Source organism: Lethenteron reissneri, chromosome 59 (assembly GCF_015708825.2).
Source record: "Lethenteron reissneri isolate LAM-NWPU_2019-01 chromosome 59, ASM1570882v1, whole genome shotgun sequence".
Classification (NCBI taxonomy): Eukaryota; Metazoa; Chordata; class Hyperoartia; order Petromyzontiformes; family Petromyzontidae; genus Lethenteron; species Lethenteron reissneri.
Window position 1 is genome coordinate 6,863,287 of NC_083837.1, and position 22,972 is coordinate 6,886,258.

Below are 22,972 nucleotides of genomic sequence, written 5' to 3' on the forward strand. Positions count from 1 at the left end.
TTCGGTACCGATAAAGTTATCTTATTTTAGATTTCCTTCCAAATCGGAAGGAAAACAGTTTTTAATGACATGCATGTACGTCATCGGAATGGAAAGGGTTAAAATCAGACCATCGACTGAACGGAAAATGACTAGCTCAAGTGAGCCACTTGCCCGCAATGCAGGCAATGCTATATATTCGCTTGGGCCAATCCCAATTCCAGGGCATTCCCATCCAACGCTGGTCTGGACTGCAGCTCGGTGTTCACCACAGATGGCCTACGAACACAGACACACACAAATACAAAGTTCCCCCACATAGCCTTGACCAGACTGTTGGGGCAAGTGCTGTTCGCGAGCGCCTACGGCCGGCACGGCACACGGGGTTGAGTGGGTGGCCAGCACCACGTCCGGCCGCTTTTATTCCCCAGTGCTGATGTTTACACACCGCACCAGGTACTCATTTAATGCTGAGCTGAGACAGGGTCGCCGGGTTCACAGTGCAGCACGCCAACCACTACGCTACCGCCCCCCCCAACCAAAACACACACATACCAACGAAACCGGTTTACATCAGCCATTGCATTGGGGGCACCGCGGTGGCTAGGAGATGTTCACTCCGTCGCCCGGTATACAGGAGGTCGTGGGTTCAATCCCGACCCTGACGCCTGTATATTTGAAGTTTACGTGTTCTCCCCGTGGTCGCGTGGATTTGCTCCAGGCCCTCCGGTTCTTCCCTCCAAATTTAGAATCAACATCACGCGTTTAGAGTATTTAGCTGCTATCAATTTCCACATGATAAGCCACTTCGTTGAGCTATCATTTGTGGCCAGGTCGCTCCTGCTACATAGCTCAGTGGGGCCTTACCTGGTAAAGCAAAAAATAGTTTAGTTTCGTTTGTTATCATAACCCATATTTCCAGCACAACAAAAATGTAACATAGATATCTTTCATCGCCCATCATCAACCCTTCTGTTTCGGTCAGGTTCTTGGGAAGCCAAACAAAAGTAACGTTGACCGAGCAAACATTACCACTAGAGGTCGGAGTTGGTGGAAAATTAAATAATAAATACATGACAGCCCTTTGTCAATCCACTGCTGGATTAAGACTCCCCCCACCCTCCACCCCATGCCGCCAGTTAAGAGAGAACCAGTTTTTCGGACGTAGCTTGAATCGAGATCAAGTCGCCTGAGTTTACAGCCTCAGTGCGCTAACCACCGTGCCACTGGTCGTTAGGGCAGCGGTCCGTATGGCAAATGCCCGGTAGGTTTGGTCCATTCTGAGGGCTGTGTTGGGAAATTGCAAATGTGATCAGAGTATTTTTTTTCTTACACTTTTACCTCTAATTTGTACGTTTCATTGCTTATTTACAGTCTCAGTTGGTATCAAGTTCCATATTCGACAGCGCCAATGATTCTTCCTCACCGGCACCCCATTTGTATTTTGGATCCAGCCCAAATCAGCCAATGAGTGTCGCACGGCAAAATCACGCGAGTGCGTCACATCGCAAATCTAGCTCGTATACAGTTTGCCGCACAGAAAACTAATTGATACAAAAACAACGTATTGCACACAGCCCAAATGTGTGCCGGTGTGCTTACGAATGCCTGGGGCCGATGTTCATTAGTCCCAGTTCCTGTCACTGGTTCCATCGTTTCCCTCCATTGGACGGAAAACGTGTCGCCGTCACCTTTTGAGTGAGACGCCCCACACCTGTCGCAGTGCGCTCCAACTGCAGTTTAGAAACCCTGATTTTTGTTTGTATACGTGTACATGCCATTATCAGGGCACGTTTGTTTGCATGTTTTGCCACAAATGTGTGTGGTGAATACAGACTTGATATCTTGCAATAGGTTTCTATTTTGGTGTTTGAACATCTTAACACCTATTTTATTGCCAGAAAGGGTAAAACCGATTTTTTTTTTTCATAATTTTGGATACTGGCAAAATTATCCCATAGATATAACTGCTCCACCCCAGATATACATGTTCTGATACTTGCATTGTCTGTGTACTGTTTGCCTTTTGGTGTTCTCTGTTCTAACACTGGTGGTGAGACTAGGCCATAATAAGTAAGATTTAAAAACACTTTTTTAAAAACACGCTTTAAGGAAATGTACCGTACTAGCAATGGAATAGCTCCACGACTCTAGGAAGTGGTCCCGAAGCTTGCCATAACGTAAGGGACCGTGGTGGTTTACAGCCAACGTCAATTGACCGTGGACAATTAGACCCAAGCCGAAACATAACATGTAAAAAAGAATGTTTTAAAATATATGTTTAAAAATTTAAATTCTAGAATATAGTATTGTCATTAGTATGACATAAGTATACCAAGTTTGCAGTTGATACCATATTGGGAAGTGGGTTAAAATTAAGTTAGAAGATTTGAGGATACAACAACAGGCAGAGTGAGTTAATAAAAAGCGTGTAATAAGGCTGCTGTCTCTGGTGTAGGCCAATCACTTTCAAAGACAATGCAGACATTATTATCAGAGCACGTTTGTTTGCCACAAGTACGTGTGGTTAATGCAGGTTTCGTTCCATACAAAAGTAGCTATTTTGGTGTTTGCACATCTTAACACCCTCTGTTGTATTGCCAAAAAGGGCAAGACCTGTTCTTACACCAAGCATGTTTGTCAATCCACTGCTCGACGAGTTGATTTCCCGATGCTGTGCCGGCAGTAAGGGCGATTCGACCATACTTCACCGCATTGGCCAGGCCAACAATGGATGTTGCCGATATGCCCACTAGGCCTCCTGCACCTGTTTCTTGTCGCCCTTCCAGGTACTATCCAGGCCTATCCCTGCTCAGCTTCCAGGGTCTATGACGGGGCCTATGGAAATCTCCAGGCGATCGTGATCATCGGCTTGTACGTACAGAACTATACTTTACATTCCCAATTTCACGCGGTCCCGGGACCTACGTGGGGGTTACGTTCCTAGAAAGGTGCCATGGGTCGAAACGGCATGAGTCGAGACCGATTTGCCCAGAGAAACAATGGCATAGCAGGCGGGTTACGTTCCTGACCAAGGGTCCGATATGCATACTTGTCAACCCCTTATCAGTGCCTACCATATTACAGACCAATTCCGACCTTATTGGTCACCCCGTGCCCTTATAAATCTCAACGTTCATCCTACAAAGTCCCATCACAAGGGAGAAACACAAACAAATAGACAAAAAAAGATTCCCGTATTGAAACAGCTTTACACCGTATGGACCTGAAAACTAAATTTCCCTGTACAAGCATATCGGTAAACCGTATGGGTTGACAGGTATGGATATGCAACTTTTTATGGATATGAATACAAATGGGATGATTGAATCAACTGCCGATCAAATCTAAAGTGCAATAATAGTGTGTGGAAAGTTATTACCTTAATTCTTCGTAATTCGTCGCAATGGCCTTTGCGCTACTATTTAAAAAATTCAATTAAACTATTTTTTATTTAATTTGACCAGATGTAAGGCCCCACTGAGAGGCTATGGAGCTCTTTTTCAGAAGCGACCTGGCCATCCAAATGCTAGCTCAACGAAGTGGCTTGTCATCACGTGGACATTTATATGCAGCACCCAAACAACTCTAAATGCGTGACGTTGATTCTAAATGTGGAGGGAAAAACTGAAGGAACCGGAGAAAAATCCACGTGACCACAGAGAGAGAGAGAGACACGCAAACTCCAAATATACAGCAGGCGTCAGGGTCCAGATCGAACCCACGACCTCCTGTATACCAGGCGAGGTAGTTAACATCTAGCCACCGCGGCGCCCATACGTTTCTTTTCAACCCCCATCGCCGGAGCACCACGACCTTCCCCTTTTTGTCAGCCAATTTTTGATAATGACATTTAAAAAATAAATGCTTACTTGGAATGAGATTCAGCGCCAGAGTGCCGCGTCGCGGAGGCAGGCTGAGTGAGCGACGACGCTCCGTCCATCCGTACGTACGTCTGTATGTCCATCCGTCGGTACGCATGTTCATACGTCCGTACATATGTCCATACGTACGTCCGTCTGTATGTATGTCCATATGTCCATCCGTACGTATGTCTGTACGTCTGGCCATCCGTCCGTACGTATGTCCGTAAGTCCGTCTGTACGTACGTATGTCCGTCCATCCTTACGTATGTCCGTCCGTATGTCCGTTCGTACATATGTCCGTCTGTCTGTACATCCGTCTGTCCGACCGTTCATTCGTGCGCAGAACGTACCGGCTGACGGACGCTGGGAAGAAGCTGGCGCCCGAGCCGCTGCTCTGCTCCTGCAGGGAGATTATTTCCTCGAGCTGCAGGCACTGCTGCCACGCCTGCGGGGAGCAGCAGCAGCAGCGAGCGAGCTCGTTTAATCAATGCGACGTGCACGGACACTCGTGCGCTGAGGTATCCGCTCTGGATTTAGGGTCGCCACGTTCCTGGTAGGCTCCACCGGAGCATGCGCGTTGAGCTGATAACCTGGCCACCCCCTTTTCAAAATCAGAATGTTTATTTATAATGGAGAGGAATCCGATGAGCTACGAAGTTAATCGAACAGTGCGGGCGGCTCAGAAAGTTACAGCAACAAACAGTACGAAAAAACCACGATAGAGTGTACAGTAAAAAAAGGTCAGAAAATCACTGAAAATAAACACGTTCAATCAATAAAATATATACATTTTAATTGCAGAAGTAAACCAATTCTCAAGCTTGGACAAGGCAGCAAAACAACATAAAAAGCAGTCTCAGACCACACCAAGACAACACAGCAGTAGTCACTCAATAAAATTGCACATTGTAATTTAACTATCGCAACTACACGGGTAATTCATACATGGGTCAACCCCGCCAACTTTTACAAAGCCACGCCCACTCAACCACTAGCCCTGCCCTTTGCCCATATCATTGGCCAATCCTGCAGGAACAAATGACTAAATCCAGGACAGATACTTTAGGAATTCGCCGCAGCCTTCATGAAACGTGGGACTTGTCCTAATCAAAACGGCACCTTTGATAGCTTTGATTTGCACGCATGTGGAGAAGCAAGAAAATCAGCTACAAGACCAATTTGAACATCTTAAGAATGTGCGTGCGAGACTTGGACATTGAAAAAGACCGACAGGGGTACGATGTTGGCACTCTAAATGTATCGCCACAGAAGGATGCCGCATCTAAGCTGGACCCCAAGAGTGACCAACGTAGAAGTGAGAAAAAGGTCGCACGTTGAAGAAGACAGCCTGATGATGATGCCAGCAGTGATGAGAAGGAAACTGGCACTATTTGGACACTTACGTAGGATGGACAACAACAACAACAACAACAGGAAAATGTATCGTGTGTTGTTCAGAAACAAATGGAAGGAACCGAAGAGAGAGCTAACAGATGACGACATCAGAGAATGGTGTCAGAAGACGTTGCCACGACTTGAGCATATTGGCACTATGAGGCAGAGAGGAAAGTGGAAACAAATGACGAAATGTGCAGTGGACACCTACTTCTACTACTACGGGGCTATCTGCCCATGGATCGTGATGACGATGATGAGGTGGTGTTAGCGCATGCTTATAACCAAGTCTTTGGATGCAACAGTTGATGGGTCACTTAGAGATTTGTGAAACTCACAAATCTGCGAAGCTGTGAGGAATAATAATCCTCACTGCGCGTCAACGCCACTCCGGAATGGTTGGCCAATTCTGTTCACGAGTGTGTGGCTCCGTGGTGGCTAGGAGATGTTAACTCCCTCGCCTGGTATGCAGGTGGTCGTGGGTTCGATCCCGACCCTGACGACTGCTGTATATTTGGAGTTTGCGTGTCTCTCTCTCCCCGTGGTCGCGTGTATTTTTCTCCGGGTCCTCCGGTTTTTCCCTCCATGTTTATAATCAACGTGCATTTAGAGTATTTGACAGATATAAATGTCCACATGATGATAAGCCACTTCGTTGAGCTATAATTTGTGATCGCCAGGTCGCTTCTGAAAAATATCTATATATCCCCAGTGGGCCTTACCTGGTAAAATAACTAAATCTTAAATAGTTGGTGTGGCATTTGGCAGTAAACCGGGGGGGGATCTTGAAATAAAGCCACACTCGAAGCTCCCAAGAGATGTAAGAACCCAAGTGTTGTGTGGTCGTGTTATGGCAGTACAACAAGTGGGTCCATGGTAGCCTCAAGACTGAATTTCTCGACCAGTAGAATGCCTCTTAACGATGGTAATTGGTTCCATGAAACCGGTTGTTAAGTGATTTGGTGGTTAAGCGAGTTTAGGAAACACATGTTAAAGACTTAATTCGTTCCGATAGCGTCGAAAGTTACCCTTTTCACCCAAAAAACTTACTTTATAATAGCTAAACAATGGATATTAATAAATAAAGATACTAACAACTTTATAAACACATTAAAGGAAACATGGCTAATCAATGCATTAATTAATATTTACTGTACCTACAACAGCCCGTCGTTAACAGGGGAATGGTCGGTAAACTAACACATTGGGCGCTATGAAGGCACTACACTACTATACACTACTATACACTACACTATACACTACACTATACACTACACTATACACTACTATACACTACACTATACACTACTATACACTACACTACTATACACTACTATACACTACACTATACACTACACTACTATACACTACACTACTATACACTACTATACACTACACTATACACTACACTATACACTACTATACACTACTATACACTACACTATACACTACTATACACTACACTATACACTACACTATACACTACACTACTATACACTACTATATACTACACTATACACTACACTATACACTACTATACACTACACTATACACTGCTATACACTATACTACTATACACTACACTACTATACACTACACTATACACTACACTATACACTACTATACACTACTATACACTACACTATACACTATACTACTATACACTACTATACACTACTATACACTACACTATACACTACACTACTATACACTACACTATACACGACACTACTATACACTACACTACTATACACTACTATACACTACACTATACACTACACTATACACTACACTACTATACACTACACTATACACTACACTACTATACACTACACTATACACTACTATACACTACACTATGCACTACTATACTCTACACTATACACTACACTACTATACACTACACTATACACTACACTATACACTACACTACTATACACTACTATACACTACACTATACACTACACTACTATACACTACACTACTATACACTACTATACACTACTATACACTACACTATGCACTACTATACTCTACACTATACACTACACTACTATACACTACACTATACACTACACTACTATACACTACTATACACTACTATACACTACACTATACACTATACTACTATACACTACTATACACTACTATACACTACACTATACACTACACTACTATACACTACACTATACACGACACTACTATACACTAAACTACTATACACTACTATACACTACACTATACACTACTATACACTACACTATGCACTACTATACTCTACACTATACACTACACTACTATACACTACACTATACACTACACGACTATACACTACTATACACTACACTATACACTACACTACTATACACTACACTACTATACACTACTATACACTACTATACACTACACTATGCACTACTATACTCTACACTATACACTACACTACTATACACTACACTATACACTACTATACACTACTATACACTACACTACTATACACTACACTACTACTATACACTACACTACTATACACTACACTATACACTACACTACTATACACTACACTACTATACACTACTATACACTACACTACTATACACTACACTATACACTACACTACTATACACTACACTATACACTACACTATACACTACACTACTATACACTACACTACTACTATACACTACACTACTATACACTACTATACACTACACTACTATACACTACTATACACTACACTATACACTACACTATACACTACACTACTATACACTACTATACACTACACTATACACTACTATACACTACACTACTATACACTACTATACACTACACTATACACTACACTACTATACACTACACTATACACTACACTACTATACACTACACTACTATACACTACACTACTATACACTACTATACACTACACTATACACTACTATACACTACACTACTATACACTACTATACACTACACTATACACTACACTATACACTACACTACTATACACTACTATACACTACACTATACACTACACTACTGTACAATACACTACTATACACTTAGTAGTGTATAGTACACTACATATTGGGCTCCATGGAGGCCCGTCATTAAGCGATTAGTCATTAACCAGGGTTGTCGTTTAGAGAGGTTCTAATGCACTTCCATCAAAGTCAAAGTGATTTGCTGCTCAAATGATGAACATCGGGACAATGCTCGTTTTCCCATCTACAGCCCCTGAGCCAGTGATGGAAATTCCACATTCCTATGGTGGGGAAAAGTTTTTTTTTCTCCATAGAACCACAGTTAACTTCCCCACAAAGTGGCACTCACATTATAATCGACCCCCAGACAGAGGGGTGATGAGCCAAGTCAACTCCCAAAGGGGATGTGACCTTGTGACCTTTCGATTGCGAGCCGCTCGTTCGACTGGTCGAGCGCCCTGGCCATGAGACGACGTTGCAAGTGGTCGTGGTGGACTGGTCCTGGGCCTCCCCTAGGTCGACTCAACCTCAAATGAGTACCCGGTACGGTGTGTCGTAAACATCGCCACTGGGGAGACAAAGGCAGCAGGGCCTGGTTCTGTCCACCAAACCCCTTGTGTGTCACAGTGCTGGCCTTCATAGGTGCTGCTCGCTAACAGCACTTGCCCCAACAGTATGTCAAGGCTACACAGGGGATCTTTGTCTTTGTGACAACACAAAGTCGCGCCGCGGCCTTCCTTCACACCTGCAGGGACCGCCGGACGTAGGCGCCCGTAGCGCCGCCGCCGCCACCTCCACCGTCCGGCTGGGACGCGTCGCAGGGAGACTGGAAGGTGCGGGTGAGTCCGGATGCGTCCGTCACGCTCACGAAGCCGTTCGTGATGAGAACCTTGACCCCTGGAGGACAGAACGCGCAGGTCAGCACTGGGGAGATACATGCAGCCAGGCGCGGCGCTGGCAACACCGATGATTAAACCACAAATTCTTTGATTGGGATGACACGGAGAAAACGTCGCTTACCTTCTGCAAAACTGCAGTGAAGGTCTATGGTCAACCGCCCAACTCAATTGCCCTCTAACCTTTTGTTGGACATCACAGGTGCGGTCTTCAATACGTTTAGAAGCTTGCACACAGACACATCTTCTCTGGGAGCGTAACGGTGGCGAGACGTGTCTGCGAGACGCAGCAGGGCTTTTTTTTGTGATGATAGCCTTGTGCTTTCAGATCAACAGCGCCAATTCCAAATGGAGCCAGGGATTCGATTTCATCATCATCATCATCACTTTGCATTGAAATATGTTCGGTTTGCCTTGCATCAAATGCGTACTGGCAGTCGTGAGAATGTACATCGGTGGAAGAAACAAAAAATGAAGGGACCTCAGAAGTAGTTCTCTCATGTCCACGTCAAGAAACTATTCCCTAAATTGGGGCAATGTCACACTGCCTCCTGCCAAAGTCCCTAATTCAAATATCCTTATCTCACGACATTACGATCTCACGACATGATGCCAAGAGCACGATTAGAATATAATTTGGCGGAGGGAGGGAAGATGTGTCTTCCAGCATGACTGCCTCGTTGTATTTTGCGTCCGTGTAGCCAGCGGCACGGCCATCACGTGCGCGGGCAGTCCAACTGCACCGGTGCCCAGGCGTGGGGGCTATGGAGAGCGGTGGAAATTGCACAGTGGGGGGCCCCAAAATGTAATTCCTTGAACCAGGTCACATCGTCAACCACGCAACTGTGCGAAGCTTCCGCACATTTGGGAATACACACCAAAAATGTATTAAAATTGCAACGATTTGTGAAATGCCAAATAATAATAATGTCGTGGGTTCGATCCCGACCTTGACGCCTCTATATTTGAAGTGTGCGTGTTCTCTTCCCGTGGTCGTGTGGATTTTTCCCCAGGCCCTCCAGTCTTTCCCTCCACATTTAGAAACATGCGTTTAGAGCATTTGCCTGCTATACATTTCCACGTGATGAGCCACTTCGTTGAGCTATCGTTTGTGATAGCCAGGTCACTTCTGAAAAAGAGATATATAGCAGCTCAGTGGGCCTTACCTGGTAAAATAAAAAATAGTTTATAGTTTAGTTAATGCATCAACAGTCAGAGCGCTGGGCTGGCACCGTCTGGGATCCTGGGTTCGAATCCGAGTTTTTTCGGCCGGCCCGTGGTTTACCGCTGCCGTCCGCTCACCGTCGTGGAAGCGCGCTTCCAGATCGCCGGGGGGGCCGTTGTCCATGAGCGAGAAGCGTGCGTCGTCCGAGCTCAGCGTCACCTTGGGCGTCTTGGAGCGCACCAGAGCCACGAATCGCGACGCGTAGCAGTACTTGCGCCAGTAGCGCCCTGTCCCAGCGGCACAGAGGAGACAAAAATCCCTCCTGTAGCCTTCAACAGACAGTTGGAGCAACGGCTGTAAGCGAGCACCTATTAAGGCCAGTAGCACCCTGTCCTAGCGGCGCAGAGAAGACAAAGATCCCTCCGCTGTAGCCTTGAACAGACTGTTGGGGCGAAGGCTGTAAGCGAGCACCTATTAAGGCCAGTAGCACCCTGTCCTAGCGGCGCAGAGAAGACAAAGATCCCTCCGCTGTAGCCTTGAACAGACTGTTGGGGCGAAGGCTGTTAGCGAGCACCAATTCAGGCCGACACGGCACACGAGGGGGTGGGTGGTCAGCAGGACGCCTGGACACACTTTGAGAGGATACCGTGCAAATTGGCGCACGGCACGACCCAAAAACATGCATCAGACATCAAACTATAAACAATTTTTTATTTTATCAGGTAAGACCCACTAAGCTCTGTAGTTCTTTTTCAGAAGCAACCTGGCCACAAAACATAGACCAACGAAGTGTCTTATCATCACGTGTAAATGTATAGCAGCCAAATAGTCTAAACGCGTGATGTTGATTCTAAATGTAGATGGGAAAAACTGGAGGACCCGGAGAAAAATCCACATGACCACGGGGAGAGAGAGAGAGAGAACACACAAACTCCAAATGTACAGCAGGCATCATCAGGGTCGGGATCGAACCCACGATCTCCAGCATACCAGGCGAGTTAGTTAACATCTCGCCACAATCGTGGCTGGCCACAGTGTCCCAGCCCTGCCTCACCTGGCAGCTTGTCCAGGCTGTAGCTGACGGCCGAGTCGCGGCTGCAAAGTGGCTCCTCCGCCGGTGACGTGCCATCGGGCGGCTGGCAAATCCACACCTGCAACACAAACACCGTGCGTGCGTGTGCCTGCTGATAGCGCTCTTCATGCAGAGCATCACCCCGACGATGCTTCACAATTAAAGACAAAGTCAATCGGGCTCTAAATCAGGCGAACTCAAATGAACGGACGCGCGCAGTCCGTTTCGTCAATCCACTGCCAGCTGTGAATATCTCGCCCCCATGCCTTGCGCGTCGTGAGGGATACATGACCGTACTTCACCACGATGATCTGTGCAGATGAGCGAAGGTGGGGGGGGGAGGAATACAAAGACAAAGATCCCCCGTATAGCCTATAACAGACTGTAGGGGCAATTGCTGTTAGTGAGCAGCACCTATGAAGGCCAGCATGGCACACGAGGGGGTGGGTGGCCAGCACCGCGCCCGGCCGCCATTGTCTCCGTTGTGGCGATGTTTACACACCGCACCAGGTACTCATTTGAGGCTGAGTCGACCGAGGGGAGGCCCAAAACCGGTTCAGATAATCATCACTGATGTCGGCCGTGAGCGGGAATCGAATTCGAGTCGCCGGGTTCGTAGTGCAGCGCGCTAACCGGTGTGCCACCGCTCGTTGGAGAGTAAACCCACAACATTTACAATTTTAGTACAACGCCTCTTTGCTAGTGATTACAACGTGCTTCATCAAGCGATTTGCCAGGATTATGAGGAAGTCTTCTGGCTTTCGGTCTTAAATAGAGTAAAGGTGATGTCATCACTGTGTGCCTATCAGGTGCGAAGATCAGAGGGGGGTTTAATGTCATCATATAAATTGTAAATGTTGTGGGTTTACTCTCCAATATACTGGTGTATATTGGTGAGTAAAGAATTGTAATGGAGCATTTGAATGCTTAACAACACACCAATGTGCTGAACTAGTAACGAATTGGCATGTTTTGTTCACGTGACAAACCTTATTAATTGGCTGTGTCGGCTGGTGATGGGTTAACAACATTTCTACTTACACGATCTAACCCAAAAAGCTTTATTATTAAGAACCCGGTTTAATCACTATTTAACTAAACCATTTTTTTATTTCACCAGGTAAGGCCCACTTAGGCTATCTAGCTCTTTTTCGGAAGCGATCTGGCCACAAATGATAGCTCAACTCAGTGGATTATCACGTGGAATTTTTTTAGCAGCCAAATACTGTAAAAAAAATGTTTTTAAATGCAGAGGGAAAAACCAAATTTCCAACAGTCGTCAGGTCAGGGATCGAACCCACAACCTCCTGCATACTGGGTGAGGTAGCCAACATCTCGCCACCGTGGCAGCTGCCGCAGAGGATTCAGCGGTGCCATCTTCAGTGCCCTGAGACCCCCCCGAGTCACCCGGCCACCTCGAGTTGAACATCTCTCACCTGTCTCCCATCCGGCGAAATCCAGTGTATTTCGTAAACGCACACGTTTTGTTCCTTCCTCTTCAGAAACTGCATGCAGACTTCCCCTGCGCAGGTAATGCTCACCTGTTCCACGCATGAACAGATTACGTGGCGATGCCACATTGGCAGAGCGGTGCACGAGCACAAATAACAACAAAAACGGAAAGCATTTGTCAACAATAACGTCCGACCATTTAAGGAAAAAGTACATAAAGTGACGTTTGATTGCAAAATCTCTGCTTCATAGGACGTAAATAGTCAGGCATAGAGCTGTATATCTCAGCAGGCCCAATGGGAGGCGGGTCCACGTGAACTGGGGACTCACAATCAACAAGAGTTAGATATCTTGACTTAAAGCTTTCGTGAATGCAGGAATTCATATTCTTTGGGTCTTTTGGTAAAGTCACGTAGATAGGTACAAATTAATAAAAAATAATAAATGTAAAATAAACAAAAAACCAGGAGGTTTCGATCACAACACAAGCGATCGTTATCAGGAGGAAAGAGGGCAGGAAGGCTGCTGAATTCAGACTGTTTCATCGGGTGTTGTCCTAGGGTCATGAACGGAGTGGGCGGGGCTAGTGATGTTAATGTGAGAGACTAGCATGTTAATGTGAGAGACTAGCATGTTAATGTGAGAGACTAGCATGTTAATGTGAGAGATTAGTATGTTAATGTGAGAGACTAGCATGTTAATGTGAGAGATTAGTATGTTAATGTGAGAGACTAGCATGTTAATGTGAGAGATTAGTATGTTAATGTGAGAGACTAGCATGTTAATGTGAGAGATTAGCATGTTAATGTGAGAGATTAGCATGTTAATGTGAGAGATTAGCATGTTAATGGGAGATCGCAGAGCCACGTAGAGGTCAACGTCCGTAGGTGGCCACGTTGGCGCGACAAATCAACCTGTTAATGTGAAATCGGAGAGCCGAAGCCATGGGGGAAAACAAACTAAATACATCAGAAGGATCGTGACAATTCACCAGCAGGCTTAGACCGGGCGGTATGAACCGTCGCAGGCAAAGAGGACAACAAGTCGACGCTCACCTCGGCCCTGCTGGTGGCGAGACGGTACGGCTGCAGCCGCCTGGTGTTGAGCGGCGTCACCACCAGCTGAGGCGCCACCGCCGAGGCCTCGCCGGTGGCGGCGGCACCGTGGGCGCAGGGCGGGGGGTCGCTCTTCATCCCGGCAGCCCAGCCCGGCGCGGGACGCTGCTGCTGCTGCTGCGGCTCAACGCGAGGAGGGAACGGGGTTGAGGGTGCGATCAGGTGGGTCCCGTCTGGGTTTTTTTAGAGAGACTCTCCCCTCTGGGCTCAGTGTGGATCACAAGCAGAGCTGGGAGGTCCAATTACACTGGTCAACACACTTATTCTGGCATAAGGTATTCCAACGGTTTTAAGGTAATTTTGGGGTGCTGATTCCAAATCTGTTTTTGTCTATCACATCAGGTTTTTGAGATATCAAATATTGCATTTTCAATAAAAACTGCAGAAGAAAAATATTAAATAAATGTGGATATCTACATAAAATTATATTATAAACACACTATCCAAAAAATACAGCACCATATTTTAACACTAAAGCAGTCACTGACTCGCAACAACTTGCAATCTTAAGTGATGTGATAGAGCAAATCTGAGATCAGATTTGGAATCAGCACCCTGAAATTAGTTTAAAACAGCTGCAAAAGTCCAGGTCAGAAAAAAATGTTTTTTTTGTTGGCCAGTGTTATTTAAGTAATTAATTTCTCTACCGATCATCAGTTAGACCAGGGATTGGCAACCTGCCTCTCCGGAGCCACATGCAGCTCTATGGTTTAATCTAAAACATAATTGAACGTTAAAATCTTTTTTTTTTATATGGCAGGTGAATGGGGTCACTATGGAATGTTTTGGTGACAACAAAATGTACAAACTGTATTGTTAAAGAATAAGTCAGAGGGGAAAAAAACTAATTAGACGCAGTTTATTCCATCGCCTATGTTGTTTATTAAGTCAGAATGAGTTGTTGTTGTCATCTGCTGTATACCAGCTGCTGTGTTTGTGTACAAGTGGCTTTGCGCGTGATGCGGCTCTCAAACAATTTTGTTCAAAGACAAAAAAATGCCTCTTCTTTTAAATATTGCTCACCCCTGGTTTAGACTATTCCACGAATGGTATGACATGAAAATGATGTCAAAAAGAATCCCGCCACCGTGCCCCCGTGTGTGCCACTGGACCGGAGGTGACGCCGTTAGAACGATCGCCCGTGTTGCACTGGGTGCGAAAGGCAGAGTGGGTGAAGGGGGCGGCCGCCATCCTCAAAGCGGGCCCCCCGTGTGAGTGACCACAAAAAAAAAGGAATCGATCGCAACATCTTGTCGAATAAATCTACTCTACCGCCCCGATCGTCCCCAGCTCGCGCTAGTCTGGTTGAACGACAACTCCCTCACCACCTCTGGCGCACGGATCTCCTCGGCGCACGATCCGTGGACCGGAGCGTCGGCGCGGTTCTCCTTGCCGCGGGAGGGGCTGCCGCGGTAGAGCTGCCGCGCCGCCACGGGCCGCCCGCCGCCGGCGTTGCCTTTGTTGACCTCCGACCTCTGAAGCCTGGAGGAGGAGGAGCAGTCGCAGGGCCAGGCCGTGCCGCTCGGCAGCAGCGAGCGGCAGCAGCAGCTGGCGGCGGTGGTGGCGGCCGCCGCCGCTGCCACGAGGACGTGGGCGCACGCACAGCCTGCGAGCGCGCGCACGGGCCGCACCGCGCGTGTTAGGAGTCTTGACCACGTGTCGCACGTAGCGTAAACCACCAGTGTGTACGTGTTTAACTGCTTTCACACCGTACGTAGCCAACCATGTATGTATGTGGAACTTCTTTCGCACCGTACGTAGCCAAACATGCTCATCGGAGGTGTGGGGGAAGGACAACAAACTAAACACAACAAGAGGTTCTAAAGAAACGAGTTTATCAATATAGATGATGATTTGAAAGTGTACAGCTCTAGTGGCTTCCTAATATCGGAAGGAAGAGCGTTCCAGACGGCTGGTCGCTCCTCTTCCTTCTCCCTCCACCTCCTCCCTCCCCCCTCCACCTCCTCCTCCACCTGCTCCCTCCTCCCTCCACCTCCTCCTCCACCTGCTTCTTCCTCTACCTTCTTCTCCCGCTTCCTCTCTCTTCATCATACCTCCTCCTCCTCGTGCGGTCTAAATGAAGAATGTGACCGTCTGTAAAGCCCCTGGGTGCGGACTCACCGGCGGTGGTGACGGCGCCGTGGCATGGACTCCCCCACGCCAAGTGCGGGGTCACGAGCGGGGACAGCACCGAGCTGGGGAGCGGCAGCAGGGAGGAGTTCTGGGTAGCGTGGCAGCACCTGCACAAGGCAACGCTGTTGAATTCCGCTCGTTAAAGGAACTCCCCACAATGTGATGAATACTCATGCTGTCTCGCCCCTCCCAATGATTCCATCTGGAAAACTAAAATGCTTCTATATTTTTAAATCCATATGCTTACAAACACAAGCTTTGGCAGTAAGCATTCTGAGTTATGCCCTTTTTTTTGCACACAAGGTTGAATGCGTTTAAGTGTTAGCGCTGTTCTTGGGCCCATTACGAGGGTGCACCTTAACGCTGGTGAAGATCATTCGATATGAATCAGACCATAGGACGTGCCTGTGTGTTCCTGTTAAGATGATTCAATATGAATGCAACTATAGGACGTGCCTATGTGTTTTGATATTAAGATGATTCAATATGAATCAAACTTTAGAACATATGTGTGTTGCTATGAGGGATCCATAGCTGTCAACTCATACAGTTTACCCATATTCTTGTACAGGGAAATTGAGTTTTCAAGTCCATATGGCGTACAGCCGTTTCAACATGGGCACAAAAATGTGTCTATTTGTTTGTGTTTCTCCCTTGTGATGGGACTTTGTAGGATGAACGTTGAGATTTATCAGGGCACGGGGTGACCAATGAGGTCTGATTTGGTCTGTAGTAAGGTAAGGGTACTGACAAGGGGTTGACAGGTATGGGGATCTAGCCGATTGAAAAGCAACCAAACAGAGGGTTACACAACATTTGACACAAACCAGAACAAATGCCACTATTTGCAAACACCCTGTATGTTGAAAAGCGTTTGTAAATAATGTACCTTCGTGGTTCTTCCTAACTTGTTAATTTGTTTATACGGTGTACATTTGAACAAGTACGCTGCAACTGTGTCGTGAGCCACAGCATTTTCTTCACAAGGGATGTTCCCCAGTGAGCGTTGGCACCGTGCCGTGTGAGAGAAGGGAGCGGAAGATGACGCCACTGATCTACTTCTGAAGTCTCTTTTATCGTAGTACCACCTACTAATAGTAGTACCACCTATTACTACGAGTGGTACTACTACAGACAGGATGGTGGATCATAACGTGGTACAGTTCCTAAACAGTAGTACCACTACTACTACTAATAGTAGTAGGTACTACGAGTAGTACCACTACTACTACTGGTAGTAGTAGGTACTACTGAGTAGTACGAATCTGGTGCACGGATGTTCCCCGTGGAACATAAAAAAAATGTTGGGGATCAACGGTGAAGTTCGTACAACGTCAAGTTCGTTATGGCGAGGTACCACGGTACATAACACGGGATTGGGTGTCAATAAGTTGAGTACGTAGTCAACCATGCTATTCGAAGGTGCAGTGTTGAGTCTATGGGTAGTGTTAGTCTTTGGGCAGTATGTTTATATGTTGAACTTCTTTCGCACCATACGTAGCCAACCGTGCTGATCGGAGGTGCGTCATAGCGAAACAACGGGAGGGCGTAAATGGGAATATTGCTGTACACGTATTTCAATTCGTATTCAAACAACTCCTACGAAATGGTGCTGTATATCAAAAATGCTATCAATATGTAAAAAAAAAACCTCAACATACTCGGCCTTTAAATGAAAAGTAGAAAATAGATAACATGTCGGGCAATGGCCCTGATTCATAGCACATCCATAGACATTCGTTGCACTTACAGGTTTATTTTAATGACAGCGGTTGATTCGCTGGTGAATCGTCAGCTCGTATAATAATAACAACAATCGATGAAATGTAACAACTTGTCTTACCGACGTTGTTCATCCCAAGTTGCAAGCGGAAGAGCGACAATGACAAAAATAAATCACATTCACAGATCAATACCAACACCAACAGCATTCACCACTTAGTGACAGTGACGTCGCCAGGGCACCTGTGCCAGGCCAGATGTACTTTGAGGCCACGTCAAGTGTCGGAAGGCTCGCTGCTGGCAGGAGGTCACGGGACAGACCCAGGTGCCATGGGTTGACCGGCTGAAACAACCGGCAGATGCACCAGCTGTGCCCTCTATTGTACCCACTAGTTGCTATTTTGGGCGCCCGGCGCTCTGCTCGTTGTTGTGAGCGTCGCTCCTCTGCCCTCCGCTGTTGTTGGAGGGCGACTGCATCCAACTGCCCAAAAGCATCCTTCACGAGCCCCCTGGATTATGTTGACCCCTGGAACACATTGACCCCTGGGATATGCTGACCCCTGGGATATGTTGATCCCTGGGCTACCTTCCCCTTGAGCTACATCGACCCATGGGGTACGTTGACCACATGGGCTACGTTGACCCCTGGGTGGCAGGGCTAGTGCTTCGGTGGCAAGATGTTAACTACCTTGCCTGGAATGGAGGAGGTTGTGGGTTCGATCCCGACCCTTACGCCTGTTGTACATTTGAAGTTTTGCATGTCTCTCTCTCTCTCCGGGTCCTCTGGTTTTTCTCTCCACGTTAAGAAAAAAAAATTAAGTGAGGGCTGGGGTGGACCCTAGTGGTGCTGCTGTGATGGCAGCTCCCCCACACAGCAACTCTACTGACCCCACCTCCTCACTCATTTTAAAGGAGTCAGAGCAGGGCCTGCTGGGCAGGATTTGAATTCCACAAATTTCCAGAGCTGATTTGTCAGTTGCATCTTGATACACCGCTCAAGACAACGCGTTCGCACATGGCCCTCCACACTCCACGTTGTATCTTCTTCCCATGATAATATCGCAGTTTTATTTCATAGATGTGGCAACCCTTTTCGGACCGCATGCACGTAAGGTGTGTTGAACTTCTAATCACACTGGAGTGAACAACCGTGCCAATTGGAGGTGCGCATGCACGCTCGATAGCCCAGGCCGCAGAATGCTTTAACCTGCTACCGGTGTCCGAGAGCACCTCACCTGGAGGCTTGGCAGGCGTGGGGAGGTGTGTGACAGCAGGAGTCGCCCCTTCCGCCCATTGCCTCAGCGGGCTGCCACCTTGCCAGGGGACATTGCGGCCCACCGCACAGTTGGGCGGCGGGCCCGCTGATAAGGATCCCTTGGTGAGCCGGGCAGAGGGCGTCCGCTGACGGGGCCCGATCGTGCTGCCGAGCTCCGACGGCCTCCAGCCCCATCGCTGTGCGGCCACCGTTGGCGACGCCTGCGGGAAATGGGGGAAAAGTGAACAACAAAAATATGAAAGTGTCACTGAGGTGACCGCAGCACACGAGAGAGGGGGAAGTAGTGGTGGCAATGCTCGAGCAATTTATCGCCAAGGAACTTAAACTAAAACTATTTTATTTCACCATGTAAGGCCCACTGAGCTGTATCGCTCTTTTTCAAAAAAGACCTGACCATCATAAATGCTGGCGCAACTAAGTCACTTATCACGTGGAAATTTATAGCAGCCAAATACTGTAAATGCGTGTTGACTCTAAGTGTAGAGGGAAAGACTGGAGGACCCAGAGAAAAATTCACGTGACCACGGGGAGAAAATTCAAACTCCAAAAATACAGCAGGTGTCACGGTCGGGATCGAACCCACGACCTCCTGCATACCAGGCTAGGGAGACAACATCCCACCATCACGCGAACTCCATCATCAGTGGAACTCCGGTCATCCTCGCAGCAGTGGCTGGCAGCTAACCGTCGAACAAAGACGGTGGTCACTGCATCGCGCGCTTTCAGATGCACTTCTGTGGTCGTCTGGAACGCTCTTCCTTCCGATATTAGGAAGCCACTGGAGCTGTACACTTTTAAATCATCCAGATTGACGAACTAATTTCTTCAGAACTGCGTTTTGTGTTTAGTTTGTTGTCATTCCCCCACACCTCCGATTAGCGTGGTTGGCTACGTACGGTGTTAAAAAAGATCATCATACAGCAATGCAGCCGAATAACAGAAACGGTGCTCCACCACACAAAGGTGTGGTCATACGTGGAGTAAGATTGCACATTACAATGAAACAGTTTGATACTTTATGATACAAAATAAGTAAAAAAAATTAGATAATATCAACACCACCTTGATCATTGGCCACGATCCAATTGCCAATTTCCCCGACAGGAAAAACTAAACTTCATTGCAGCCCTCATCATCACCATCACCTGCGCCATTCTCTTGTGGCCGCAGAAAGTCTGCCGCTGCTGGTGGTTGAGCAACAGCCTGGTGCCCGTCCACACGGACATCCGCGCTCGCTCCTCCTCCTCCCCCCTCCCTGCCGCCGTCTCCCTCCGCGGGCGCCCTCGCCTCCCTCTCGTCGTCGCCTTCGTCCACCGGCGCCGTCATGGTGGCGTTCCCGCTGTCCAGCGACCCCTCGTCTCCCGGCCGGAGTGGCGGACCGGCCATCGGCCCGGCCGTCGCCTCGCCGCCGCCGTCCGCCAGGAACGGGTGTTCCAGCACGGCGGGCAGGCCCGGCCGCTTGCCGGGGTCTCGCCGCAGCAGCCGGCGCAGGAGGTCGCGGGCGGCGGGCGACAGCGTGGGCGGCAGCTCGAAGCGCGCCAGCATGACGCGCGCCAGCGTGGCCGGGACGGCGGACGCCTGGAAGGGCAGGCGCCCCACCAGCATGGCGTAGGCCGCGCAGCCGAGGGCCCACGCGTCGGCGGGGGCACCGTGCGGGCCGCGCGAGGCCACCTCGGGCGACATGTAGTTGGGCGTGCCGCACACGGTGAGCCGCGACTCGCCGGGCAAGGGCAGCCGCGCCGCCAGGCCGAAGTCGGCGATGCGCGTCGACATGTCGGAGGCGAGGAGCAGGTTGGCGAGCGTGAGGTCGCGGTGGATGACCCCGTGCGCGTGCAGGTAGAGCAGCCCCGAGGAGATCTCACGCAGGAATTGGCGCGCTTGTGGAGGGCGGGCGGAAAGTGGGACGGGGGGGAGGGGGGCCACGGGCATCCGAAGTTAGGGGTCAGCAACCAAGATAACAAAAGATGACAATTTTTTCTAATTTGGTAAAAAAAAAACCTCAACATTCCAAAATCGAGACGGTGCTCCTTCACGAATTACTTCGCGAAGCAGTCCTGAGAGAGACACACGCGGCTCCGGAGCCGCAGGCATGCCGAACCCTGGTTTAGAGCATTTGGCTGCTATAAATGTCCCCGCGGTAGGGGTCGTCCATAAATGACATCACGCGATTTTGGACGATTTTTGACCCCCCCCCCCCTAGTCACACGGCGTCACAAAAAGTCAGACCCCCCCTCAAATATGACGTCACAAAGCTCTGCCCCCCCCCAAAATAAAACATGCTTCAAATCGCTTTAAACTATTGTCATTGTAGTGTGTATTTAATGTGGCGCTGCACTCTGATGTTGTAGGAGAAAACATTCATTAAATAGTCTATTTAATTAAGTAGAACGTGTTGTCTATATTTATTTAAAGTTGCGCATTCTGATGTGACGTCACATTTCTCAACCCCCCCCCCCCTCGTCACACATCGTCACAAATGTCTGACCCCCCCCCCCCCCCCTAGGTGCGTGACGTAATTTATGAACGGCTCCTAAGCCACTCCGTTGAGCTATCAATTGTGGCCAGGTCACTTCTGAAAAAAAGCTGTATAGCTCAATGGGCCTTGCCTGGTTAAATACAAACAGTAAAATAGTCAATAGTACATTTATTAGGATCGTGAAATGTGGCAGCTTGGGGAGGCCTTCATCTAGCAGTGGTTTGCACAATGGCTGAAGGAAATGATCATGACGATGATGTTCATAACTGTCAACCCATAGTTTACCTGTATTCTTGTACAGGGAAATTGAGTTTTCAGGTCGATACGGTGTACAGCCGTTTCAATACGGGCAAATTGTTTTCGTCTATTTGTTTGTGTTTCTCCCTTGTGATGGGATTTTGTAGGATGAACGTTGAGATTTATAAAGGCATTGGGTGTCCAATAAGGTCTGAATTGGTCTGTAATAAGGTAGGCACTGATAAGGGGTTGACAGGGATGGTTAATCTTTTTTGACATGTGTGTTCATTCATTTTCCTGCACCTTTACCAGCTCCGAACTACAAAAGACAACACCTCTCTCGCTCTCTCCAAAAACGAGAACCTAGGGAATGGACACGGTGGGCCGAATGGTTGTTCTCTGGATGTACACACAGTATGTCTTCGTTGCTCACGAACTTGCCATGCGCGATTTTGGCTGTCCGCGAATGGCATCTGGAACTCTACTCGATTGGATCGAGGAGAGAGAAAGCGATGAGAGATAAAGCGATGAGAGATAAAGTGATGAGAGATAAAGTGATGAGAGATAAAGTAATAGAGATAAGGTGATCAGTTAAAGAGATGAGAGATAAAGTGCTGTGATAGAATGTATTATTTAAGGTAATTCAAAAATAGATAGGTTTTCGTCGGCCAATATCATTATGCGCTAAATGTGCTATTCACGAGAATTCTGGCTGTCGCCTGATGATGCTGGTGGTAATAACCAGAAAAACATCATACTCGAATTGTAAATTGTGTGGGTTTACTCTCCAACACACCAGTGTGCTCAACTAGTAACGAATTGGGATGTTGTGTTTACGTGACAAATCTTACTAATTTGGCTTTATCGGCTGGTGGCGGGTTTAACGACACATTTATATGTTACGCGATCTAACCGAAAAAAAACCTCTATTACGGATAATATTGGTCGCGAAAGCCTACGTGTTTAATGTAACAATTGGTGGCAGCAGCAGGATTTGAACCAACACGTCTGAAGAGACTGGCACCTTAAACCAGCACCTGAGACAGCTCTCGCACACTCACTGGCACACAACTTTCTGGTTTCATACGTGTAAACAAGGGTGCAGTGAGCGCCATGCCAACAGACATGACTCACGGCACTGGACATCTGTGTCATTCAGTGGGTGTGTAAGCAGCTTGCTTGCATGAATACACCCTACACATTT

At 47.6% G+C, this 22,972-nt stretch overlaps 1 protein-coding gene across 1 annotated transcript; it reads right to left on the minus strand.

The window, feature by feature from the left end:
- Positions 1 to 38: 38 nt before the first annotated feature.
- LOC133357738 (serine/threonine-protein kinase PLK4-like) lies at positions 39 to 20,984 on the minus strand. Its single transcript, XM_061575832.1, has 11 exons — positions 20,201 to 20,984; positions 19,015 to 19,255; positions 16,046 to 16,164; positions 15,250 to 15,530; positions 13,865 to 14,047; positions 12,794 to 12,898; positions 11,340 to 11,436; positions 10,423 to 10,572; positions 8,970 to 9,121; positions 4,196 to 4,290; positions 39 to 258 (listed from the first exon to the last, which is right to left on the minus strand). The coding sequence occupies exons 1-11, from the start codon at positions 20,982 to 20,984 to the stop codon at positions 171 to 173; spliced, it is 2,295 nt and encodes a 764-aa protein (XP_061431816.1). The 3' UTR covers positions 39 to 170.
- Between the last annotated feature and the right edge of the window lie 1,988 nt (positions 20,985 to 22,972).